The sequence below is a fragment of the Staurois parvus genome, unplaced genomic scaffold (genome assembly GCF_062004578.1).
Source record: "Staurois parvus isolate SC_StPar_1 unplaced genomic scaffold, SC_StPar_1.0 ptg000427l, whole genome shotgun sequence".
Classification (NCBI taxonomy): Eukaryota; Metazoa; Chordata; class Amphibia; order Anura; family Ranidae; genus Staurois; species Staurois parvus.
This window is the reverse complement of record NW_028318223.1, coordinates 138,294-165,482: the sequence shown is the minus strand read 5'-3', so window position 1 is coordinate 165,482 and position 27,189 is coordinate 138,294. Positions and strand designations below refer to the sequence as shown.

The 27,189-nt window shown below is 54.8% G+C and overlaps 1 protein-coding gene across 1 annotated transcript; it reads right to left on the bottom strand.

Moving 5' to 3' along the window:
• Positions 1-6,005: 6,005 nt before the first annotated feature.
• Positions 6,006-25,610, bottom strand: SLC25A28 (solute carrier family 25 member 28). The gene is made up of 4 exons (XM_089687530.1): positions 25,208-25,610; positions 20,652-20,880; positions 13,670-13,726; positions 6,006-9,635 (listed from the first exon to the last, which is right to left on the bottom strand). The coding sequence occupies exons 1-4, from the start codon at positions 25,469-25,471 to the stop codon at positions 9,115-9,117; spliced, it is 1,071 nt and encodes a 356-aa protein (XP_089543656.1). The 5' UTR covers positions 25,472-25,610; the 3' UTR covers positions 6,006-9,114.
• Between the last annotated feature and the right edge of the window lie 1,579 nt (positions 25,611-27,189).

The window sequence follows — 27,189 nt, the reverse complement described above, 5'->3', positions numbered from 1 at the left end:
GCGCGAACCTGATTGCCGCGGTCGGCCAAGTCCCAGCGCTCGCGTACAGGGAGGTGTACTGCGCCTGCGCCGGGACCAGCGGCACGACGATCTCCGACAGGTATGGCGGTGATCAGGACGCTGGTATGGGGTATGGCGGTGATCAGGATGCTGGTATGGGGTATGGCGGTGATCAGGATGCTGGTATGGGGATGATCAGGATGCTGGTATGGGGTATGGGGATGATCAGGATGCTGGTATGGGGTATGGGGGTGATCAGGATGCTGGTATGGAGGTGATCAGGATGCTGGTATGGGGTATGGGGGTGATCAGGATGCTGGTATGGGGTATGGTGGTGATCAGGATGCTGGTATGGGGTATGGGAGGGATCAGGACACTGGTATGGGGTATGGGAGTGATCAGGACGCTGGTATGGAGGTGATCAGGATGCTGGTATGGGGTATGGCGGTGATCAGGACGCTGGTATGGGGTATGGGGGTGATCAGGATGCTGGTATGGGGTATGGTGGTGATCAGGATGCTGGTATGGGGTATGGTGGTGATCAGGATGCTGGTATGGGGTATGGTGGTGATCAGGATGCTGGTATGGGGTATGGCGGTGATCAGGACGCTGGTATGGGGTATGGGGGTGATCAGGATGCTGGTATGGGGTATGGCGGTGATCAGGACACTGGTATGGGGTATGGGAGTGATCAGGACGCTGGTATGGAGGTGATCAGGATGCTGGTATGGGGTATGGCGGTGATCAGGACGCTGGTATGGGGTATGGGGGTGATCAGGATGCTGGTATGGGGTATGGTGGTGATCAGGATGCTGGTATGGGGTATGGTGGTGATCAGGATGCTGGTATGGGGTATGGCGGTGATCAGGACGCTGGTATGGGGTATGGAGGTGATCAGGATGCTGGTATGGGGTATGGCGGTGATCAGGACGCTGGTATGGGGTATGGGGGTGATCAGGATGCTGGTATGGTGTATGGGGGTGATCAGGATGCTGGTATGGGGTATGGCGGTGATCAGGACGCTGGTATGGGGTATGGGGGTGATCAGGATGCTGGTATGGGGTATGGTGGTGATCAGGACGCTGGTATGGGGTATGGCGGTGATCAGGACGCTGGTATGGGGTATGGCGGTGATCAGGACGCTGGTATGGGGTATGGGGGTGATCAGGATGCTGGTATGGGGTATGATGGTGATCAGGACGCTGGTATGGAGGTGATCAGGATGCTGGTATGGGGTATGGAGGTGATCAGGATGCTGGTATGGGGTATGGTGGTGATCAGGGCCCTGGTATGGGGTATGGAGGTGATCAGGATGCTGGTATGGGGTATGGGGGTGATCAGGATGCTGGTATGGGGTATGGGGGTGATCGGGATGCTGGTATGGGGTATGGGGGTGATCGGGACGCTGGTATGGGGTATGGTGGTGATCAGGACGCTGGTATGGGGTATGGGGGTGATCAGGACGCTGGTATGGGGTATGGGGGTGATCGGGACGCTGGTATGGGGTATGGTGGTGATCAGGACGCTGGTATGGGGGTGATCAGGACGCTGGTATGGGGTATGGGGGTGATCAGGACGCTGGTATGGGGTATGGGGGTGATCAGGACGCTGGTATGGGGTATGGGGGTGATCAGGACTCTGGTATGGGGTATGGGAGGGATCAGGACGCTGGTATGGGGTATGGGGGTGATCAGGACGCTGGTACGGGGTATGGGAGGGATCAGGACGCTGCTATGGTGGTGTTATTGTGAGCACTGGGACGATGACGGGCCAGCTGCATTGTTTACTGGCATTACACCGGGGCAGTGGTCAGGGGCACTGGGGGGGGGGGGTTGGCACTGCAGTCTGTGAATGTACATGCATTGGTCTGGCAGCATACACTAACAGGATGCAGTAGCAGTTCAGTTTTCAGAGCCGATCTGAAGACAGAATCGGTTTTTTTTTTCAGTTGTGTTGTTTACTATGTGATTGGACACAGCCATAATGCGATTCTGTGTCCGGGTGACAGACCAATCACAGGGCTCCCAGGAGCGCGCTCTGTAAACCGCGCAGGAGCCTCCAATGCGGGCCGACATACAAGTTTACCTCACATCGGCGCTGCTTCCTGACCGCTGTTTATAGGCTGTGGGTGGAGGGAAATGGTTAATGAGGAGATTGTCTTTGAATTTGATTGTCTGGGAATTTTCCTCTTTGTTTTCCATGCGTCGCCCTTCCATGTGCTCCTTGCTGTGAAGGCCAGTTGTAGATTGGGGCGGAGGCCATTTTTCTGTATTGTTTTTGTGAACCAGACCTGAGAAGGTGATTGAAGAATCCAAAGTAAAATAAACTAGTTAGGCCGAGAGTGATTTCTACCTGCAGAAGTCTCATGGAGGACTCATGGAGTGGGTGCGGTTATAGAGGGCATGTCCTTTAAGACTTTGCCAGTGTCCAATCATCCGAAGGTCCAGCCTAGAACCAGGATCTATCAATATGGAGCCCGTGTCCTGTATGGATAAAAGTGTTAGGCAGCCGGAGGTGACCAGGTGCCATTAGTTGGGTGTTGGGAATGTTACTTCCTCCGGGTCTAGGCTGAATGGTGGAGATTATGGGCCTCACTCTACAGAACCGATGGCACCAGCGCTCCATCCCTCCGCCTTCGTACACTGAAACAGTAGCGTGTTCCTTCCTCCTCAATGTATTAGAATCTGCTCTGTATTCCCGCTATTATGTTGTCTCTAATGCCTGGCTGATCCTGCTTGTGCCCCTCCTGATAGTAATTGGACCACAGGAACCAGTGCTAGGACAAGGTCCTCCAGAACAAAGGGGAAAGATACCAAACTGTGCCACCCATACCCCCTCCCCCAGGGCATGATGTGCAAGCTCAGGGAATCCTACACCCAGCAGTCACTCGCTTGGCAAAATCACAGTCACTACTTGTGAAGGGAGTCACTTTGGGTGGGGGGGCCCATGGAACACAGCTCACTTTGGTGGTGGGGGGACCCCTGTCTCAGCTCCCCATATCCCTCTTATGTGTAAGTCACCCTGTGCCTGTTAGGGGTGCAGGGTGATCTGTCCTAATATTAGGGGGGCTTTGTCTCAAACTGTGTAGACATGTTTAGGAGATAGATTGGGGTTGTGGATGGTTTAATGTTGTGTATATATCTTGTATCTGTGTTCAAATAAAACAGTTTACCTCCTGGATTACTTCAAAACTGGCTGTCAGGGTCTGGATTTGAACCTTGGACCTCTACTGTGTCTGGCAGTAACTCTTCTCACTGAGCTACCTGGGGTGCTGGACAACCCTCTGCCTGATCTATTGGACAATCCTGCTTTGTTTTCTGTTGAACCTTGAACTCCTTGCTCCTCCCATGAACTTCCTGATATACGCCATGTCTCTGCACTTCCTGTTTGCCAGATTATTGTGCTCTCCAGCTCGTATCTCGCTTGTCTCTCCTGCTGCCGTCCGTACCTTCACTACCGACCTTTGGCTTGTTCCTTGACTACGATTCTGCCTGATCCCAACCTGCCATATCTGTTTCTGAATCCTGGCCTGCTCACTTCCTGGTGGGGCGATCTGAGAACTGTGACCCGGTACTAACACGCAGCAAAACCCATCCCCACCATCAGGAGCTCTGGTGAATACTGGTTAGTGCTTAGACCCCACACCTCAGGTGAGCCTGCGTCATCTCCCAGGGTGACCTGCCTGCGTCATCTCCCAGGGTGACCTTCCTGCGTCATCTCCCAGGGGGACCCGCCTGCGTCATCTCCCAGGGTGACCCGCCTGCGTCATCTCCCAGGGGGACCCGCCTGCGTCATCTCCCAGGGTGACCCGCCTGCGTCATCTCCCAGGGGGACCCGCCTGCGTCATCTCCCAGGGGGACCCGCCTGCGTCATCTCCCAGGGTGACCCGCCTGCGTCATCTCCCAGGGGGACCTGCCTGCGTCATCTCCCAGGGTGACCTGCCTGTGTACCTATCCTGTTGGTTGGTCTGCTGCTATAGCTACTGGTCTCTGAACCTGACCTCTGTCCATGACAGAATAACCAGAGTTACTGCCTGCCACCGTCGAGGTCCCAGGTTCAAGTCCAGGCCCTGACAACTGGGGGATTATTTACTAAAGCTGGAGAGAGAAAATCAGGCTCAGTTCTGCATAGAAACCAATCAGCTTCCAGGTTGTATTGAACAAGCTGAGGCTAGAAGCTGATTGGCTGCCATGCACAACTACACCAGATTCCGAGTGCACCACTTTTAGTAAATCTACCCCCTGGTGTCATCTAGTCCTGTATGGTTGGCGGTGGTGTCTGTGGTCGGACAGGGAAGCACTCATGCGCAGTCTGAGTCGGTTCCGTTACACTACTCCGGTCAGGCGCCCGTATCTCCGACAGTAAACCGCTGCGCCCAAGGCAGCCACCCCTTCCACCCACCCCTTGTCCCGGCCCAAACTGTACCCATTGCAGCTGATCCATGCTATCAGTTTGCCACCCCGCTGTTAGTACAGGCAAAGCAGTATGGCGGTATCTTCCGTAGTCAGGAGAAAGCCACGCCCCTTCCTCCACCCACTGAACACAGCTGCAAAAAGGGACGTGACATTATGCCGCCGACACGGAATAGGTTTCATTGCCATGCAAATGCAGTTCTGCTGGAACATCACTTCCTACAATAATGTCACCCCCACCAGCAGGTCCACGGATTGCTCAGCTATAGCGATCATGTGACCAGCAATTTAGAAGCTGGAGATTTCATTCGTCCCATCTGGATCTATGACAGGATCTATCGTCCCATCTGGATCTATGACGGGATCTATTGTCCCATCTAGATCTATGACAGGATCTATCGTCCCATCTGGCTCCATGACAGGATCTATAGTCCCATCTGGCTCTATGACAGAATCTAGTCACATCTGGATATTTGACAGGATCTATCGTCCCATCTGGATCTATAGCCCCATCTGGATCTATGACAGAATCTAGTCCCATCTGGATCTATGACAGGATCTATAGTCCCATCTGGATCTATGACAGAATCTAGTCCCATCTGGATCTATGACAGGATCTATAGTCCCATCTGGATCTATGACAGGATCTAGTCCCATCTGGATCTATAGTCCCATCTGGATCTACAACAGGATCTAGTTACATCTGGATCTATAGTCATATCTGGATCTATGACAGAATCTAGTCACATCTGGATCTATCGTCCTATCTGGATCTATGACAGGATCTATAGTCCCATCTGGATCTATGACAGAACATTTCTCTGTGAAATATGTTTAAGATGAGTGAACTTCACAACCACTTTAACCCTTACTAAAGTAAAACTTCCGGCGGTGGGAAATCTGAAAAGGTGCCCAAAAGTGAGAACCGTCAGCTAGCTCCCGAAGCTTCAGCCTGATCTGGCTTACAAAGTGAGTCTTCAGAAACGGGGTCACACGCGGGGCTGCACCCCACTTCGGGGTCTGGAAAGGGCTCTTTGGCAAACACTTGGTCATATTCCAGGGTAACCCTCCTCCAGTCCAGAGGAGTTTGGCCTTCAAAGCAAGGCTTAGCAAACACTGATCCAGCCAGCTGCTGGAGATACATCAGCTGAAGCGGCAGCATTGGTGAGGAACCTTCAATGAAGTCACAGAGGAGAGGAGCTTCCACTACACAGCGCCCTAATCCTAGTCCGACACCTGTGGGGGAGATTTACTAAAACTGGAGGGTGCAGAATCTGGCACAGCTCTCCATGGGAGCCAATCAGCTTCTACCTTCAGCTTGTTCAGTAAACCTGGAAGCTGATTGGTTTCTAGTCAGAGCTGCACCGGTTTTGGCACTCTGCAGTCTTAGCAATCCCCCCCTGTATGGACAAGGCCCATATGAGCACCATGAGGCCATCATCTGATGACCAGACAATGTTCTCTAGAAAATGTGAATATCCAGTCTCTTACCCTAGGAAGGAGAGGAGGGGGTCTGAAAACACAACTTTTGTATCTGAGCCCCCCCCCCCCCCCCAGGGAATAAAGCAATGTGTAATTCAGACACTGGAAGCGTTATTTACTGTCTTAGGTTTTGCTTTAATCTGGACCAGGACATGCGTTTACAGCTTTGGGTGATGCCTTGAGAGCAGCAGAAGAATCCCACCATCACACCTTCCTATACAGTCACTGAGTACCGGACAAACGTGTCTGACATTCCGGACAGAGCTGCCTGAAGGCTGTTCATACATTTCATCCACCAGATTATTACAATTAATTCAAGACTCACTCCATGCTGACACCCATCACCATGCAGTCAAAGGAACATAAGTGGTGCAAATGATGGAAGAACAATGAGTGCGCAGCAATTAGACTGCTGGACAACCTTGTCATTGTACTGGAACCAGAATTGCTTCTCCATCAATCAGCCAGATCAGTAAAGCTCTGATGCCCTATATACTCATACACAGGACCCTACACACCGCCACTCCCAACTCTCCGATGACCTATATACTCATACACAGGACCCTACACACCGCCCTTCCCAACTCTCCGATGACCTATCTACCCATACACAGGACCCTACACACCGCCACTCCCAACTCTGCGATGGCCTATCTACTTGTACATAGGACCCTACACACTGCCATTCCCAGCTCTCCGATGGCCTATCTACCCATACACAGGACCCTACACACCGCCACTCCCAACTCTGCGATGGCCTATCTACTTGTACATAGGACCCTACACACCGCCCTTCCCAACTCTCCGATGGCCTATCTACTTGGACATAGGACCCTACACACCGCCACTCCCAACTCTCCGATGACCTATATACTCATACACAGGACCCTACACACCGCCCTTCCCAACTCTCCGATGGCCTATCTACTTGGACATAGGACCCTACACACCGCCACTCCCAACTCTCCGATGACCTATATACTCATACACAGGACCCTACACACCGCCACTCCCAACTCTCCGATGACCTATATACTCATACACAGGACCCTACACACCGCCACTCCCAACTCTCCGATGACCTATATACTCATACACAGGACCCTACACACCGCCACTCCCAACTCTCCGATGACCTATCTACTTGGACATAGGACCCTACACACCGCCACTCCCAACTCTCCGATGACCTATCTACTTGGACATAGGACCCTACGCACCGCCATTCCCAGCTCTCCGATGGCCTAAATACTCGTACAAAGGACCCTACGCACCGCCCTTCCCAACTCTCTGATGGCCCATATACTCGTACATAGCACCCTACACACCTCCATTCCCATCTCTCTGATGGCCTATCTACCCGTACATAGCACCCTACACACCTCCATTCCCATCTCTCTGATGGCTTATATACCCATGCATGAAACTCTACATACCGCCATTCCCAGCTCTCCCGTGGCCTACATACCCATACATAGGATTCTACACACCGCCATTCCTAGCTGTCTGCTCTTTTTCCCCATTACTGGTCCATGCTCCATTCAGACACCCAACTCTTGAACTGATCTTAAAAAGGAGCGATTTTGTTCTATCAGTGGGCTATACTGTGGGGACTGAATTGTTTTCTGGGGGTTTCTGAACATTGGCAAAGAACACAGAATGGTCTTAGAAGAAAAAGAAAAAAAAAGTAAAAGGGCAGCTCAACCAATGAAAATACACAAATGATCCCCACTAGAAAGTTTTAGGATTAACAAAACCTAGAAGGCTGCAGCCCCATAATGGTTGAAGTGCTTTATAGTGTGCGTGTTGACAACGGCCTTGCAGTTTTCTTGTACGTCTGCAGCCAAGACTTTGGCTAGATATACTGAGTGCATGGACTGGAGCCAAAAGCTTCACCTTTCCCTTGGTTACCCTCCTGAATACAGCCATAATAGACAAATCTGAGGAGTAAAAACACATAAGGAACCCAAGTAGAGACATGGAGGGATCCTGCAGTCTAAAGTTAGAGACAAATTATATCAGAGTGACTCTACTCCTCCAGAGATTCCATGTAGAGGAACAATTGGTAGAAAGGCAGAATAATGACACGGGAACTTTAGGCCAAAACTAAGCTGACCTTTGGTATAAAACGTCCTGAAGAAAGAACAGTTCTGGTGGCCCAGGTACGGGGGGGGGGGGGCTGAATACTTCATGTAGAAGAGAGCCAAATCCATGGAACACTTTTAAATGGGAACCAACCCGAAGCAAAATACCTGAGCACAAAGCCACAGACTGCTGCACTCCCCAGCAGCAAAAACTCAACATCATTGTCCCAGAAACAGATCCCAGGACATAGAAAACCCTTCCACCCGCAGCTTCTCACACAGGTATGTTGCACCATAATGGATTTCCTTTGAAGCCGGTTCAATGCACATATTTTCTATTGCCATCAAAATCTATGACATGTCACCCACCAGTTTTCATTGATTTTAATGGCAACACGTGTGTAAGTTCAAATGGTGGGCATGGGCCCTTGGGAAAATTGGCCAGGGTATAAATTTTAAGACTGGCTTTAATGACCTACTGAAAATGCCTGATGTCTGGCCGTCTTTGACTTCAAACATGAGTCTCTGACCTGGAAAGGATGCAACAAATGAGGTCACACTTTTTATTGGTTTGCGTGTTCCAGGTCACTGATCACTACGAAGGTCAGAAGATCAGCATGACACGCAATCTGCATTTCAAGGGGTAGTCAGCAATTGTGGCCTGAAATTTTTTATAACACCAGAGACTTATGCCAACCAGAATGTATCCAACAAAGTAAAAGTTGGCAGCTCTACCTTTTGTGTGTATTGGATTTGTGGCTCAGGCCAGCCTTGCTATGGCAGCCATATCGCCCACTTCAGGTTTCCAGCCAGGCACAGAAATGGAACTAACTGCTATAGGCAACAAGAACGGTTCTCTCTTCAGTCCTTTACACCTGCCATCCAGTGAGGGTCTCAGAGATTTGTCACTTTAGAAGGTGCTACAAAGTGACCATAAGGCAGAACCTGGTAAAGAACAACACCTACGGTCTGTGTTCTGTGCATTGTATTAAGGGACAGCGATGGAGGACAGAGACCTCTCCGCACGCTAAGAACAGCTTAGATAAAACAATAAAAGAAAGGCAGATCTTGCAGGCTGATGACAGTTCAGGAACCCCGTCCTGGAACATCGAACGGCTGTGCTTTGGTATGGCGCCTCAGTGAGCTGCCCTCCTCTCCTCCTGGCGCTTGGTGATGATGTATTTGAAGAACTCGTACACAGACCATGCAATGGCTGTGGAGGGCATCTGATAGATGATTCTGGCCTGAACTCCTCGGAAGTAGGCAGTGACACCGCCCACTTGATAAACCGTCCTAAAGGCATTCGCCATGCCGGTGATATGTCCACTAATGTTGGAGGAATTCAAGGCCAACGACTCTTGTGTGTTCAGTAAGGTTTTACAAACGTCCAGTGGTGTTGTAACGGCAGCAGCCACCGCCCCAGCACAGGCACCGGACAGCACATGGGAGGTTGGGTTGTATTGTCTCTGGGGATTTAGGTGCTCCTGCATGAACTCGTAGGTCATAAAGTGTATGGCCTGGAAGGGGATGTTCATGGTCAGCTGCGTCGTGTAGCTTCTGTAAAAGGCACCAGCACCCTCATTCCGCCACACGGCTCTCATACAGTCCGTCACTCTCCGATACGGCGAGTTGTACATCTGCATCCTCTGCTTGATCACTGGGAGAAGAAATGACAGGACATTACTGAGGATCCCAAGACACGTCAGCTTAAAGATCTCCAGCCAACCCCTTTCTTCAGATTAGGATAGAGCAGGGAAAGGCCAGAATCTCTGCCAGGTTTAGGTGTCAGCTAGATAGAAAAATCTCCAACAGGGACACCAACAACAAGCTAGCAGGGGTCCGAGCCTCCCCCCTACTGTACATAGAGGGGTTTCCTGATGGCTACAAGTCCTAGAACTCTTCTTCTGGTGCTGTGGGTTGGGATAGGAGTAAACTATAAAAGTACAACCCCTCCCCCGGGCCATTCTGCCTTCTATCCTGCCGACTAGAGATGACTACAATCCCATTACTGGCCCTTCATGCGACCGTTTCATTGGGGTTTAGCCTCCCCCATTTACTGTTGTCATCCAGCAGGACCCCAGAGACCTCTAAATCAGAGATTCTGACCTTCCCAACTCAGAAATACGAGAGGTGACCCTCTTTCCGCAGGATTGAGAGGATGGGAACAGAGTCGGGAAGTAACACAATGCCCATCTGAAAGACAGACAAGACTCAGCCGGCCAGTCTGTGGCCAATATTTGGCAGACTGAGCCCTGAATGCCCAGCTAGGAAAATATTAGTCTGGATTTACAGCAGCATTTGAAAGTAATTAATATAAATGGTTCTGGAAAGGAAAACAATATGAATGGTTAGCGCCCTCCAGGGTGTCCCCATCAGGGATACTCTCCACCTTTCCTCTGTCTGGTTATTGTCACCAGGGGCTGGAAGTCAGCAGAAATCTAACGAAATGCCAGTTGTCACCAGAGGAGAGTCAAATCTAATAGGGTCGCTTTTCTCACTGACAACTTTTCAGAGATTTTTTGTTCTCTTCACTTTGGAGAGATCTCTTCACTGTGTGGACAAGGAATGATGGGAAATCTCATGAATGGGACATGGAAGCCCAAAATCAATCCTGAGAGTACGGATAATATACAGGGCTGGGCATGGAGGGCGCGTGCAGGGGCCGGGCGCGGAGGGCGCGTGCAGGGGCCGGGCGCGGAGGGCGCGTGCAGGGGCCGGGCGCGGAGGGCGCGTGCAGGGGCCGGGCGCGGAGGGCGCGTGCAGGGGCCGGGCGCGGAGGGCGCGTGCAGGGGCCGGGCGCGTGCAGGGGCCGGGCCCCGTTCATACCGATGTAACATGAGAAATGTTTTGGCTTTACCGATATTTCAGGTATATTTGTAGACTGATCGGACGATTTGGAATTCTTGCTGTATTTTCGCAAGAATGCAGATTAGTTACAGTGCAGGAAATGCGTATTTGCTCCTCGGCTGATGTTGAATGTTCGCCCCTCACACAGAAACGATCGGTCTAATAATGGAATGTTTGCCCCTCACACAGAAACGATCGGTCTAACAATGGAATGTTCGCCCCTCACACAGAAACGATCGGTCTAACAATGGAATGTTCGCCCCTCGCACAGAAACGATCGGTCTAACAATGGAATGTTCGCCCCTCGCACAGAAACGATCGGTCTAACAATGGAATGTTCGCCCCTCACACAGAAATGATCGGTCTAACAATGGAATGTTCACCCCTCACACAGAAACGATCGGTCTAACAATGGAATGTTCACCCCTCACACAGAAATGATCGGTCTAACAATGGAATGTTCGGTGTAACACTGAGAGACAGAATACAACAACAAATTCAGCAGAAATGCGTCTAACAAATGATGACGGATCTGCATGTTCATGAGGGAAAGAAGGATTTGATCCCCTATCATTCAGCAGGATTTCTGGCTCCCAGGTGTCTCTCATACAGGTAACAAGCTGAGATTAGAAGCAGTCTCTTAAAGAGAGTGCTGCTAATCTCATTGTGTTCCCTGTATAAAAGACACCTGTCCACAGGAGCCATCAAACCATCAGATTCCAAACTCTCCACCATGGCAAAGACCAAAGAGCTGTCCAAGGAGGTCAGGGACAAGATGGTAGACCTACACAAGGCTGGACTGGGCTACCAAACTATGGCCAAGCAGCTTGGTGAGAAGGTGACAACAGTTGGTGCAATCATTCACAAATGGAAGAAACACAAAACAAGTGTCAGTCTCCCTAGGTCTGGTGCACCATGCAAGATCTCACCTCGTGGAGTGTCAATGATCATGAGAACAGTGAGGAATCATCCCAGAACTACACGTGAGGATCTTGTCAATGATCTCCAGGCAGCTGGGACCACAGTCACCAAGAAAACAATTGGTAACACACTACGCCGACAAGGACTGAAATCCTGCAGTGCCCGCACGGTCCCTCTGCTCAAGAAAGCCCATGTCCAGCCCGTCTGAAGTCTGCCACTGAACATCTGAATGATGCCGAGGAGGACTGGTGGGAAGTGTTGTGGTCAGAGGAGACCAAAATCCAGCTCTTTGGCATCAACTCAACTCACCGTGTTTGGAGTAGGAGGAATGCTGCCTATGACCCCAATAACACCATCCCAACTGTGAAACATGGTGGTGGAAACATTCTGCTTGGGTGGGGGGGTTTCTGCTAAGGGGACAGGACAACTGCACCGCATCAAAGGGACGATGGACGGGACAATGTACCCTCAAATCTTGGGTGAGAACCTTCTTCCCTCAGCCAGGGCATTGAAAATGGGTGGTGGATGGGTGTTCCAGCATGACAATGACCCAAAACACACGGCCAAGGCAACAAAGGAGCGGCTCAAGAAGAAGCACATTAAGGTCCTGGAGTGGCCTAGCCAGTCTCCACACCTTCATCCGATGGAAAATCTGTGGAGGAGCTGAAAGTTCGAGTTGCCAAACGTCAGCCACCGAACCATAATGACTTGGAGAGGATCTGCCAAGAGGAGTGGGCCAAAATCCCTCCTGAGATGTGTGCGAACCTGGGGGCCAACTCCAGGAAATGTCTGACCTCTGTGATTGCCAACAAGGGATTGGCCACCAAGTACTAAGTCATGTTTTGTGAAGGGGATCAAATCCTTCTTTCCCTCATGAACTTGCAGATCCGTCATTTGTTAGACGCATTTCTGCTGAATTTGTTGTTGTATTCTGTCTCTCAGTGTTACACCGAACATTCCATTGTTAGACCGATCATTTCTGTGTGAGGGGGAACATTCCATTGTTAGACCGATCATTTCTGTGTGAGGGGCGAACATTCCATTGTTAGACCGATCGTTTCTGTGTGAGGGGCGACCATTCCATTGTTAGACCGATCGTTTGTGTGAGGGGCGACCATTCCATTGTTAGACCGATCGTTTCTGTGTGAGGGGCGAACATTCCATTGTTAGACCGATCGTTTCTGTGTGAGGGGCGAACATTCACCATCAGCAGGGGAACAAATACACATTTCCTTCACTGTATGTGTGATGTCGGGAATCCCATTATCTGCAAGCAGCTTCTTCAGGTTCCTCTTCCCCGCAGTTCCTCCTTTATAGTCGCTGGATATCTTCTGGTGCGGAGAGTTAATAGCAGCCGCTGCTACAGATAAATGTTGTGCAGTTCGCTCACCCGCTTCTGCCCTCTCCGCCAATCACATTGCTGAGATCACTACTCCCACAATGCATTGTGTTCTATGGAGGGGCATTGGAGATCCTGCCATTCAGCTGCTCCTCCAATCACAGAAAACGATGCATCTTGTACAAGTAATATGAATGGTAGAGAACAGAAGGGGGCGGGCGAGCGGCACGACTTTCTGCAGAAGTGACACCCAGAGATGGCCGCTCAGGACAATATACAGCAGGAGGCAGGGAAGCCATTCATCAGGAGCCGCCTGCGGGTAATCGTACACGACATGGGGGGCTGTATAACCCCCCCAATAGAAAATCCACGGCTGGCCACACCTTCTTGTATGTTTAAAGCTGAAGTTTAGGGTGAGTAATGCTGAGGGACACATCAATGAGAGAACCAATCAGCACCTCTATAGACAGAGACGTACGGATTGGCCAAGTGGAGGGAGTCCAATAGAGGAACACATTGCTGGGAGAACACCCCCCCCCCCATCATTCTGCCTCCGGTGTTCTGCAGCCCCGAAATCAACTCACCTTCAGCGGGATTCATCGCTGCGTCATGTAACAGCGTCGCTACGCAGCCAGCGGCCCCTGGAAGACAAAAACTGTCACAAGTGAGCAAGAGAACCAAATCTGTACAAAATCCCTCCTCTGCCGGGGCCGACCCTTCAATGGCTGGGGCTAACCCCTTCCCTCCCTGGGCTGATCCCCCCCTCCCCTGCCTGGGCTGATCCCTCCCTCCCCTGCAGGGGGCTCACCCCTTCCCTCCCTCCCCTGCAGGGGGCTCACCCCTTCCCTCCCCTGCAGGGGGCTCACCCCCTCCTCCCGTCTGGGCTGACCCTTCAATGGCCAGGGCTAACCCCTCCCCCTGCAGGGGGCTCACCCCTTCCGTCCCCGGGCTGACCCCTCCCTCCCCTGCCAGGAGGCTCACCCCTCCCCCCCCCCGCCAGGGCTGAACCCTCCCTCCCCTGCAGGGGGCTCACCCCCTCCTCCCATCTTGGCTGACCCTTCAATGGCCGGGGCTCACCCCGTCCCTCCCCTGCCTGTGCTGATCCCTCCCTCCCCTGCAGAGGGCTCACCCCTTCCCTCCCCTGCCTGTGCTGATCCCTCCCTCCCCTGCAGAGGGCTCACCCCTTCCCTTTCCTGCCTGTGCTGATCCCTCCCTCCCCTGCAGAGGGCTCACCCCTTCCCTCCCCTGCCTGTGCTGATCCCTCCCTCCCCTGCAGAGGGCTCACCCCTTCCCTCCCCTGCCTGTGCTGATCCCTCCCTCCCCTGCAGAGGGCTCACCCCTTCCCTCCCCTGCCTGTGCTGATCCCTCCCTCCCCTGCAGAGGGCTCACCCCTTCCCTTTCCTGCCTGTGCTGATCCCTCCCTCCCCTGCAGAGGGCTCACCCCTTCCCTCCCCTGCCTGTGCTGATCCCTCCCTCCCCTGCAGAGGGCTCACCCCTTCCCTCCCCTGCCTGTGCTGATCCCTCCCTCCCCTGCAGAGGGCTCACCCCTTCCCTCCCCTGCCTGTGCTGATCCCTCCCTCCCCTGCAGAGGGCTCACCCCTCCCCTGCTGTATAAACATTCCTGACCGAGAAGGTCCATCACTAAACTCCACCACTCAATGCAATGCCAGCTGCAGCCCTCCACCAACCCCAGGGCACCCATTACAGCTCCACCCTTTTGTCAGCCCCTTTGATGTGTCCACAGACTCCTGGGTCAGGCTGGCGGGCTCAGGAACACCATGGCTGGACATTTCCCATACTGCTGGGTGGCAGGAGGAGCAGAACTGCAAATACATTGTGTGGGGAAGTAGTAATACTCTGACCCCATCCCAATCCTCTCTGCTTACAACCACTATGCAGAGTTCCCCTTTAAGGATCTTCAGAAGTATCCACGGTACCATTTGTCAGATTCAACACTGAAAGGATGGAAATAAATTCTTCTCCAATTGTAAATCCCAAGTCAGTCTACTCATCCCCCGATTCTATGACACCCAATGATGATGTCACTCTGAATGCCCTTATTCCTGCAGGTGAAACTCATCCCCTGCCTCTCTGACCCCAATGATGGTGTCACTCAGAATGCCCGGTTCCTCCAGGTGACACTCATCCCGCCTCTATGACCCCAATGATGGTGTCACTCAGAATGCCCGGTTCCTCCAGGTGACACTCATCCCGCCTCTATGACCCCAATGATGGTGTCACTCAGAATGCCCGGTTCCTCCAGGTGACACTCATCCCGCCTCTATGACCCCAATGATGGTGTCACTCAGAATGCCTGATTTCTCCAGGTGATACTCATCCCCTGCCTCTATGACCCCAATGATGATGTCACTCTGAATGCGATTCCTCCAGGTGACCTCATCCCCCACCTCTATGACCCCACTGATGGTGTCACTCTGAATGCGATTCCTCCAGGTGACCTCATCCCCCACCTCTATGACCCCACTGATGGTGTCACTCTGAATGCCTGATTCCTCCAGGTGACACTCATCCCCCGCCTCTGTACACTGCAATACCTTCATGTTCTCTCCAGGAATTACCAGCGGCTCCCACAATCTGTAGTAACAGATCTCCCCATTTCTGCTCTGAGCTCTCCTCTGGGAAAGTATTTGGAGCTCCTGCAGGTAAAGGGTCCTTCCTTCAATAGTAATGATTCTAGAATGTTGGGGGGACGAGGGGACCCCTTACCTCTCACAGCCTCTGGACGTTGTCTGAAGTATCTGGTAGACCCACCACCAAAGAACAATTACTCCTAAAGGGCCAGTACCTGGAAAATGATTTCCCAGCATTGTGCCAAGTACCGCAGAGTCCGACTCCCCAATAAAGGATTCTATATTATGTGCGAGGGCGCAGAATACTGTGTGGGGGCAAAGCCGAACACAGAGCCATCTGACTGACAATATCCCCAACAAAACAGGAAGTACCTCCCCTGGGCTCCACCTACAAGTCACTTTGGGGTGGACTGACCCTTTAAAGGATAAGTTCACCTTTTGGACAAAATTAATAAATGCACATTTTTTTGCAGGTAAAAGATGTGTATTTATTATTTTTGTCTCCAGGAACATGTAAAGGGGGGAACATGTAACATATTGGACATAGTGGACTAATCCTTTAAGGTTGTGCTACAAGATGTCACCAGCAGGTGGCGATAAACTCACAATCAGCGCCCAGGGGGCTGGTGATTGGACGGCCCAGGGGGCTGGTGATTGGACGGCCCAGGGGGCTGGTGAGATCTCTTCTTGATAGAATTGGGGGGAGGGGGTCGACCCTGTTCTACTGACACCTTCACTTTTATTTAAAAAGAGGAAATTTGGGTGATAGAAATAAAATGATAAAATTAATCCCAAACCTGCTACAAAGAATAACTCCACCCACAAATAAGAGTGCAGTAATGGGCGGAGTTCAGGTCAATTCTTCCCAAAAACATTATTTCCATTTCAGGTCGGTACTCATTGAATCTCTCAGAAAATTCCTCCGGCATGTCGGTCTGTCCATCAATCCCCATTGGTGGAATCCCTGAGGAGCCCAAGCCATTATGGACACTCCCCCCCAAGGAGCCCAGGCCATTATGGACACTCCCCCCCAAGGAGCCCAGGCCATTATGGACACTCCCCCCCAAGGAGCCCAGGCCATTATGGACACTCCCCCCCCCAAGGAGCCCAGGCCATTATGGACACTCCCCCCCAAGGAGCCCAGGCCATTATGGACACTCCCCCCCAAGGAGCCCAGGCCATTATGGACACTCCCCCCAAGGAGCCCAGGACATTATGGACACTCCCCCCAAGGAGCCCAGGACATTATGGACACTCCCCCCCAAGGAGCCCAGGCCATTATCGACACTCCCCCCCAAGGAGCCCAGGCCATTATCGACACTCCCCCCCAAGGAGCCCAGGCCATTATCGACACTCCCCCCCAAGGAGCCCAGGCCATTATCGACACTCCCCCCCAAGGAGCCCAGGCCATTATCGACACTCCCCCCCAAGGAGCCCAGGCCATTATCGACACTCCCCCCCAAGGAGCCCAGGCCATTATGGACACTCCCCCCCAAGGAGCCCAGGCCATTATGGACACTCCCCCCCAAGGAGCCCAGGCCATTATGGACACTCCCCCCCAAGGAGCCCAGGCCATTATGGACACTCCCCCCCAAGGAGCCCAGGCCATTATGGACACTCCCCCCCAAGGAGCCCAGGCCATTATGGACACTCCCCCCCAAGGAGCCCAGGCCATTATGGACACTCCCCCCCAAGGAGCCCAGGCCATTATGGACACTCCCCCCAAGGAGCCCAGGACATTATGGACACTCCCCCAAGGAGCCCAGGCCATTATGGACACTCCCCCCAAGGAGCCCAGGACATTATGGACACTCCCCCAAGGAGCCCAGGCCATTATGGACACTCCCCCAAGGAGCCCAGGACATTATGGACACTCCCCCAAGGAGCCCAGGACATTATGGACACTCCCCCAAGGAGCCCAGGCCATTATGGACACTCCACCATCTTTATAATGGCCTCAATGAGAGAAATAAGATGCGAGATCCAAAGTCTCAGCGACCAATCAAAACAGAAATACGGCTCGTTTATAGAACAGAGCTGGGGGGACAAGTACAGGAGGTTGAGGAGCTGGTGAAGGGGGGGTTCTGGACTACATAGTAAAGACTGCTGGAGCAGGAGGTGGGGGACTAAAGGTAAACAGGCTGCACTCATTTCCACAGGGGCATTCTCCACAAAGCTCCCCCCCCCCCCCATACACAGCTGAGTGCAGCCACACTGCGGTCTATTGGCCTGCAAATCCCCAATGTATGTGAACGTCTCCCTTCACTGACACAGTCACCTGAAGAGTGATTCAGAGAAGAGCAATTCCTCCGCTCCATAGAAGGAAGAGCCCTGACCAATCAATTCTCAGATATCACTGCACACATTGCTGGGTTATCACTGCTAAAGTTACCAAGTAAAGAGGAACTCCGGCCAAAATGGTTTCCCTAAATTTGAATATGTGGTGGAGGGTTCTCTTTATTGCTGCCCTCGTCTCCTTGGAGGTCATTTCCAGCCCAAGAAATTCTCTGTAAAGTGAAAACGCCGACCCAACCTTCACCGGGAAAGGGGGGGGGGGCGATGTGACCAGGACGGGGTTCATTGTTGGGAGATGCCCCTCCCCCTTCTATTAATCTCCACCCATTGGTGAAGTCCAGGCTGGAGGCGGCTCCCTGGACTGTGCCGGCATTGCCCCTCCACCTGATTGCAGATATAAGGAATGGGCCCTCAGAATCCTCACAGCAAAGAGATCAGAGGACTGGGAACCCCAGAAGACTCCGTCCAGCGGAGGTCAGGAGACCCCGGAGGAGCGCCCAATGGAGTGACCCCTACCTGGGGGGGGCAGATTGCAGGGTGAGGGAAGACACCAAGCCAACACACAGAGAACCATGGGGAACCAGCCACCCTGTTCCTTCCTACAGTCCAGCTCCATGTCTATGCTCTGCGGCTCGGCCTGAACACTGGATACAGAATCCCAAACCAGCCCGGGATTCCCCTGTGTAGGCCAAAGCAACGCATCCTCCAGGACACCCCAGCAGAACATACTGGCCTTCCCCTCCCCCGCACAAAGCCAGAGGGGACCCCCCAACACTCGGGGGTAAGGGCAGCAAGTGAAAGGAGTGGGGATTGGATGACCAGTAGGATCACGAGGGGGGGGGGGGGGAGAATTCATCAGTCATGTGACCTCAGACAGGTCCTCCTCTATTCTCTAAGCAGAGGGTTGGGGGGAGGGGATGGTGGAGGGGGAGGGGCTGAAGCTGTGGCTCTGTCCTGGGGGGGAAAGTCAGCTTCACTCTAAAGCTCATCATGGTCCGACTCCAGGCCAAACCTTCCAGTTCCCGGAGGGGGGGGGAGGGGATGTCGGTTATTAATGCCGGATGCCTGGCTGTGTCTGCATTCAGTCCTATGGCTATGGACTCCAGACAGGTCAGATCTCCATGTATATCCAGACAGAAAGCATTGACAGCCAGGGAACCGGCATTGTCCCAGCAGCCCCGCCCTTTCCTCAGTGGGAAGCCGGCAGAGACCCAACATTCAGGTTCCTGTACTGACGCTCCAGGCGCAGGCGTGATCAGGAATGTGGTGGGGTGTAGGTATACGGGGGGGGGGGAGAGGTAAACGGTGTGGGGGGGAGATATACAGTGGGGGAGGGGGTATATGGTGGGGGAGGTATACGGTGGGGTGGGGGAAGGTATATCGGGTGGGGGGGGGTAAGATATCAGGTGGGAGGAGGTATACGGTGGGGGAAGGTATATCGGGGGGAGAGATATACAGTGGGAGAGGGGGTATATGGTGGGGGGAGGTATAGGGTGGGGTAAGGTATATCGGGTGGGGGGGTAAGATATCAGGTGGGAGGGGGTATACGGTGGGGGGAGGTATATCGGGTGGGGGAAGGTATACGGTGTGGAGGGGGAAGGTATGTCGGGGGGGGGGGGTTTGGGGAGAGATACGGTGGGGTGGGGGAAGGTATATCAGGGGAAGGGGGGGGTATACGGTGGGGGGAGGTATATCGGGTGGGGGAAGGTATATCAGGGGAAGGGGGGGGTATACGGTGGGGGGGTATACGGTGGGGGGAGGTATATCAGGGGAAGGGGGGGGTATACGGTGGGATCTCATGGCAGCAGTTACTCTCCATTAGCCCCATCCCAGGACATGTTGGGAGTCGGAGTCGCTCCTTCCACCAGTTACCAGAGAGGGCAGCAGTGAGATCCACGGCCGGTGGCTGCCACTGCTGACCCACTGACAATGCTAGCTGCCGGACTTTCATACCAATCCAATCACTAACACTCATTCAGTGGAACAAGCAAGCAGCCAGTGAAGTCAGCACAGCTAATCTGCAGGGAGGTGATCAATGACGGCCCCTCCCCCCGGACTCTGGCCATTGGCTGAGTTTAGCTAAGACTCCACCTAATGCTTTCAGTTGTGGGTGGAGCTATGAAAGTATTTACAGATCAGTTCCTGCAATCCTGAGAGCTCAGATCACACAACATAAAAGAATGAAATCCCGGATGAAGCAAAGAGCTCAGCAAGCTGATTGGACAATAGCTGCCCTCTCTTCACGGGGCCCAGAAATCCGCGGAGCGACCAAGACAGGATGGTGAGCGTCTGGCACACGACGCGGGAAAGTCAGCAATGCCGAGACGTCTGCGCTCTAGTGCCCTCCCCTGCGGCACGAAGCGGCTCCTGTGATTCGCTGACCAATCAGCCAATGGGGGGCTTCAGCAATACTGTCATTGATGGTAAGGCGGGTGTGCCGCCGGCAGTCTACAATTCCTTCATCCTCATCAGTCATGAATACACCGCCGGCTCCCGCTGACGCATGCCGCCTTAGGTGGGGGTGGAACCTCCAATGGCGGCTCACCTACTGAGTGAGGGGTTCTAGGAATTATGGGGTGACTATTCTAGGAGGGCACTTCCTGGCCCCCGGCGGGCGCTGTGATTAGTAGGGGCTCCAGTGGTACAGTCAGGGGGGAGGGGTAAGCGCAATTGTCAATACCGTTAGCTATATGGCTATTGCCCCCGGGGCGGATGACGTCACTCAGTGTCTTTTTCAGTTTCTCATAGCAAGCAAAATACAGGGCGTGTGCCGGCCCAGCTCCTGTCGCTGTAACATTCATTCCTCGCATCGGCCTCCAGATTCCCTCTGTGCGGATGATTTTGAACAAGGCTTCCATCACATTGCGATAGCGAGCGGCGGGATCAGGTTGTAGACTCTGCATCCGGGTCTGCGAGAGAAAAGGACAGTTCAGAGACAGTCACCTCACTTCCTTCCCTTCCCCCGCTATCCCACCACCAACCCTCCATCCCATCCATGCCGCCAACCCTCCACTCCATCCATCCATCCCATCCATGCCACCAACCCTCCATCTCACCACTGCCAAATGCTCCATCCCATCCATGCCGCCAACCCTCCATCCCACCACCACCAACCCTCCACTCCATCCATCCATCCCATCCATGCCACCAACCCTCCATCTCACCACTGCCAAATGCTCCATCCCATCCATGCCGCCAACCCTCCATCCCACCACCACCAACCCTCCACTCCATCCATCCCATCCATGCCACCAACCCTCCATCTCACCACTGCCAAATGCTCCATCCCATCCATGCCGCCAGCAACCCTCCATCCCATCCATGCCGCCACCAACCCTCCATCCCATCCATCCCGCCACCAACCCTCCATCCCATCCATCCCGCCACCAACCCTCCATCCCATCCATCCCACCACCAATCCTCCATCTCACCACTGCCAAACGCTCCATCCTATCCATGCCATCCATGCCGCCAGCAACCCTCCATCCCATCCATGCCGCCACCAACCCTCCACCACTCAATCCCATCACTGCCAAAAGCTCCATCCTACCCATGCTGCCACCAACCCTCCATCCCACCGCTGCCACCATCCCTCCAACCCTCCCATGATCCCATCCATACCACCACCCCTCCATCCCATTGCCCCCATACCACAGCCAACCCTCCATCCCACCCTACCTCTAACCCTCCATCACCAACGCTGCCAACCCTCCCTTGCACAGCTCCTGCCAACCCTCCATCCCACCACTGCCAACGCTCCAACCTATCCATGCTGCCACCGACCCGCCATCTCACCACCGCCAACCCTCCATCCCATCCATGCCGCCACCAACCCTCTATCCCACCACCGCCATCCCTCCATCCCACCAACCCTCCATGATCCCATCCATGCCACCACCGCTGCCAACCCTCCATCCCATTGCCCCCATACCACCTCCAACCCTCCATCACCAACGCTCCATTCCATCCATGCCGCCACTGACACCAACCCTCCATCCCACCACTGCCAACGCTCTATCCCATCCATGCCGTCACTGACACCAACCCTCCATCCCACTGCTATCGCCACCAACCCTCCATCCCACTGCTATCGCCACCAGCCCTCCATCCCACCCCACCACTGCCAACCCTCCCACGATCCCATCCATGCCACCACCACTGCCAACCCTTCAGCCCATTGCCCCCATCCCACTGCCAACCCTCCAGTCCATCCACCTCACCACCACCAACCCTCCTTCCCACCGCTGCTCCATACCACCGCCAACCCTCTATCCCACCCCACCTCCAACCCTCATCCCACCACCACTGCCAACCCCCCATCCCATCCAATGGGCCCTCCCACAGCAAGCACACAATAGAGGGGACCCGACATCCTGAGTCACCATGGCAACCAACCTCCGAGAAACACAAACCTAACCCTGTGTCACATTTCACCAACATGGCAGGTGGTAGAGGGATGCGGGAATGGAAATCATTGGATCCTGCAGACATCCCAATCCACAGCAGCACCGACCATGGCAGTGATACAGCTTTATAGAACTCCATCAGGTCCCTCGTCGCTCCCAGTCTCCTCCCCTCTGGGCTCCTACCAATCACATGGTCCATCCTGTGGAGTCACTGATGGAAGCTGTAGGAAACGATCAATAGCTGCCTGGGGGGGGATCCTCTGCACATCAATGACTCAAAGCTGATCTCCAGCTTCACTCTCAGGACCAACCTGACCTCAACTATTCGCCACAAATAGGTGATCCGGCCTCCGTTCATGGCTCCTCCTCTTCTAGGTGTTCCTATAGTCAGCCACTTCCAATGGGGGAACTCAATCCCACCTACATCCACAGACATATAGCCTGGCTCAGCCCCGCCCACTCCTCAATGGATCCGACAGACAGCAGCAGGAGCCAATGGTTGCCAGGAGTGGAGTGAATCTTCCTGGAAGCTGTGAAGAGTCTGAGGGATACAGGAGGAGTCCAGAGATCTGATCCCCCATCACACACTGAGCCCAACCACCTCGCAGAGACCCTCCCCCGAGGAACAAATCACTTCACACCAAAATTATGTCTCCAGATATACCACCCCCCACCTACAGAGGGCGGACACAGCGATTGATGGAGACTCCTCCCCCTCACACAGTGCACTGAGTACATCAGGCAATGCATTATAATCCCTCCCACTCAGTGATGACTCCTCCCCCTAGCTATTCCTCCCTCAGTGGTGACGCTTCCCTGGTAACTCCTCCCCCCACCTTCACACACTCCATTGGGTCCATCAGGCAATGCTCCATTATCCCTCCCCCCTCAGTGGTGGCCCCTCCCCTCACGTTCACACATTCTACATCAGGCAATGCTCCAAAACCCCTCCCCCTCCAGTCACGGACCCTCCCTGGTAGCTCCTCCCTTCACAGTCTACACCAGAGGTAGGCAACCGTACCTACATGGGAGGAGTCAGAAATCACGGGGCGGAGTGCCGCTTTCTTACACTGGACTTAACCCTCTAATTGCTGTACTTCCGTGTCGCAGTCGTGTGCATTCCGTGTCGCAGTCGTGTGCATTCCGTGTCGCAGTCGTGTGCATTCCGTGTCGCAGTCGTGTGCATTCCGTGTCGCAGTCGTGGGATTCCATCAGGTGGTAAGGACACAACATATCTCCTCCTCCCCGCCTGTCAGACACATTCGGATCGCTTTTCAGAGGAGGTGCAGTGTCTGCTGCACTTGTGAATGAGCTCTTAGATGCATTTGGTAGCGGCACCCTTAGGGCTCATTCATGCATTAAGTTTGCGGGTGGTAAAACCCTGCGGTTGAGTCATGGTTTTACCGCCCCCAATAGCTGCTGTGGCAGCAGCCAAAGAAGTACACATGCCATAGCAGGAATTACGCCCCCTGTTGGTGGGCGCTACCATCTGCCAATCACAACCCATTCAAGTAAACGGGGCCACTCTGCAAGCGCCCCACAACTGCATGCTTCTACGGGGTCTGTGGGGTCAAAGCGAGGGGGGTGAGAAAGCAACACAGGGCGTCCTGCTTTACCCCCTTCTTTGCTGTACTGCACAAGGTCACAGGGCACTTGCAGAGCGTCCTCATTCGCTGGAATAGGTTCCCCCACCAACCACGACGGGGCGCGCAGCTCCCCCCCCCCCCCGCCATCCACGACGGGGCGCGCAGCTCCCCCTCCCCCCCCCCGCCATCCACAACGGGGCGCGCAGCTCCCCCCCCGCCATCCACGACGGGGCGCGCAGCTCCCCCCCCCGCCATCCACGACGGGGCGCGCAGCTCCCCCCCCCGCCATCCACGACGGGGCGCGCAGCTCCCCCCCCCGCCATCCACGACGGGGCGCGCAGCTCCCCCCCCCGCCATCCACGACGGGGCGCGCAGCTCCCCCCCCCGCCATCCACGACGGGGCGCGCAGCTCCCCCCCCGCCATCCACGACGGGGCGCGCAGCTCCCCCCCCCCCCCGCCATCCACGACGGGGCGCGCAGCTCCCCCCCCCGCCAACCACGACGGGGCGAGCAGCTCCCCCCCCGCCAACCACGACGGGGCGCGCAGCTCCCCCCCCCGCCAACCACGACGGGGCGCGCAGCTCCCCCCCAGCCATATACGACGGGGCGCGCAGCTCCCCCCACCCGCCATCCACGACGGGGCGCACAGCTCCCCCCCCCCCCCGCCAACCACGACGGGGCGCGCAGCTCCCCCCCCCGCCAACCACGACGGGGCGCGCAGCTCCCCCCCCGCCAAACACGACGGGGCGCGCAGCTCCCCCCCCTCCAGTGATGGCCCCTCCCCTTCACACAGTCCACAGGGTACATCAGGCAATGCTCCATGACCCCTCCCCCTCCAGTGATGACCCCTCCCCTCACCTTCACACAGTCCACATCAAGCAATGCTCCATGACCCCTCCCCCTCAAGTGATGACCCCTCCCCTCCACACAGTCCACAGGGTACATCAGGCAATGCTCCATGACCCCTCCCCCTCCAGTGATGACCCCTCCCCTCACACAGTCCACATCAGGCAATGCTCCATGACCCCTCCCCCTCCAGTGATGACCCCTCCCCTCACACAGTCCACATCAGGCAATGCTCCATGACCCCTCCCCCTCCAGTGATGACCCCTCCCCTCACACAGTCCACATCAGGCAATGCTCCATGACCCCTCCCCCTCCAGTGATGACCCCTCCCCTCACACAGTCCACATCAGGCAATGCTCCATGACCCCTCCCCCTCCAGTGATGACCCCTCCCCTCACCTTCACACAGTCCACAGGGTACATCAGGCAATGCTCCATGATCCCGGCCACGGCTCCGGCCATCATGTGGGTGGTGACGGTGGATCCCTCTGGCAGCGCCTCGTACTCCAGGTCCCGGACTCGACCTCCAACGTTGGTCTCGATGGCGGCGCTCAGCTCCGGTTCGGGCCCGGCCGGCCAGCCACGTTTAACCCAGGCCCCGAGCACACGGGCGGGATCCCCGGCGGAGGCGCCCCGCTCCTTCAGTACGGCTTCCAGTTCCATGCTACAGTCTCCGGGCTGCTCCTGGCCGCCGGTCCGGGCCCCTGAGCGCCGCTCCTGGCTCTGAGAACCACCCGACACCGCCGTGGTGGCGCCACCGAGGAGAGGGGCCTAGGGACACACCCACCACGCGAACATTGGGCGGTCCCCTCTGGCGGGCGGACTCTGTTGCATAATCCACACACTTATTGGTTACCTGACACGCTCATCATTACTTGCACACCGTCCATTGGTCAAACACTTTGCCCTTTAGCGCCCTCCCTGCTTCCTGCTCAGTCATTGGCTGGAGACTTCTTAAAAGGCGGACCAATGCTGATTGGAAGATGCTCCTGTCATTCCAGGTCCATCCTCTGTGATTTCCTCATCTCCTGGCCGCCTGTCACTCACGTGTGCTGGTCCCATCCACTGGGCGAAAAATCCGGCGAAAATCTCGACAATTCGTCTTCCATCCAGTTAATGATAATAGAAGCAAATAGAAAATCGGTTTTGACAAAAAAATAAGGGAAAAGTTTGTAAAAAAATGGAAGGCGAATGTGTTCCCTGCCGAGGAATGTGTGAGGAAACAGACGGGCAGTGGATACATTGTTACCCGCTAAAAGCAACTGTCACTATTCCGGAGCCTTGGACCTCTCTCACGCCTTCGCCCTCCAATGCCGTTCACCACCTCCAACGCCGTTCACTCTCCGACCCCATTCACCCTCCGCCGCCGTTCACTCTCCGACCCCATTCACGTTCCGCCGCCGTTCACCCCCCGCCACCTCCAACGCCGTTCACTCTCCGACCCCATTCACCCTCCGCCGCCGTTCACCCCCCACCACCTCCAACGCCATTCACTCTCCGACCCCGTTCACCCTCCGCCGCCGTTCGCCCCCCGCCACCTCCAACACCGTTCACTCTCCGACCCCATTCACCCTCCGCTGCCGTTCACCCTGCGCCGCCTCCGATGCCGTTCACCCCCCGCCACCTCCAATGCCGTTCACCCTCCGCCGCCGTTCGCCACCTCCGACGCCGTTCACCCCGCCACCTCCAACGCTGTTCACCCTGCGCCGCCTCCGATGCTGTTCACCCCCCGCCACCTCCAACGCCGTTCACTCTCCGACCCCGTTCACCCTCCGACGCCGTTCGCCACCTCCGACGCCGTTCGCCCCGCCACCTCCAACGCCGTTCACCCCCTGCCGCCTCCGATGCTGTTTACCCCCTGCTGTCCCCTCAAAATAACTCAACACACCGCCATTAATGTCTAAACTGCCGGCAACAAAAGTGAGTCCACCCCTAAGTGACAAGGTCCACATTGGGCCCAATTACCCATTTTCCCTCTCTGGGGTCATGTGACTTGTTGGTGTTACAAGGTCTCAGGTGTGAATTAGGAGCGGGTGGGTTACATTCGGTGTTATCGCTCTCACTCTCTCATACTGGTCACTGGAAGTTCAACATGGAACCTCATGGCAAAGAACTCTCTCTTGTTGCTCTACATAAAGATGGCCGAGGCTATAAGGAGATCGCCAAGACCCTGAAACTGAGCTGCAGCACGGGGGCCAAGACCCTGAAACTGAGCTGCAGCACGGGGGCCAAGACCCTGAAACTGAGCTGCAGCACGGGGGCCAAGACCCTGAAACTGAGCTGCAGCACGGTGGCCAAGACCCTGAAACTGAGCTGCAGCACGGGGGCCAAGACCATACAGCAGTGTAACAGGACGGGTTCCATTTAGAACAGGCCTCACC

Coding starts and splice junctions, on each gene's coding strand:
- SLC25A28 (XM_089687530.1), bottom strand. CDS start 25,471: ATGGAACTGGAAGCCGTACTGAAGGAGCGGGGCGCCTCCGCCGGGGAT. Junction 20,881..25,207: donor ACCCTGTGGACTGTGTGAAG/GTGAGGGGAGGG, acceptor TTTCTCTCGCAG/ACCCGGATGCAGAGTCTACA. Junction 9,636..13,669: donor AGCGATGAATCCCGCTGAAG/GTGAGTTGATTT, acceptor TTCTTCTCCCAG/TGATCAAGCAGAGGATGCAG.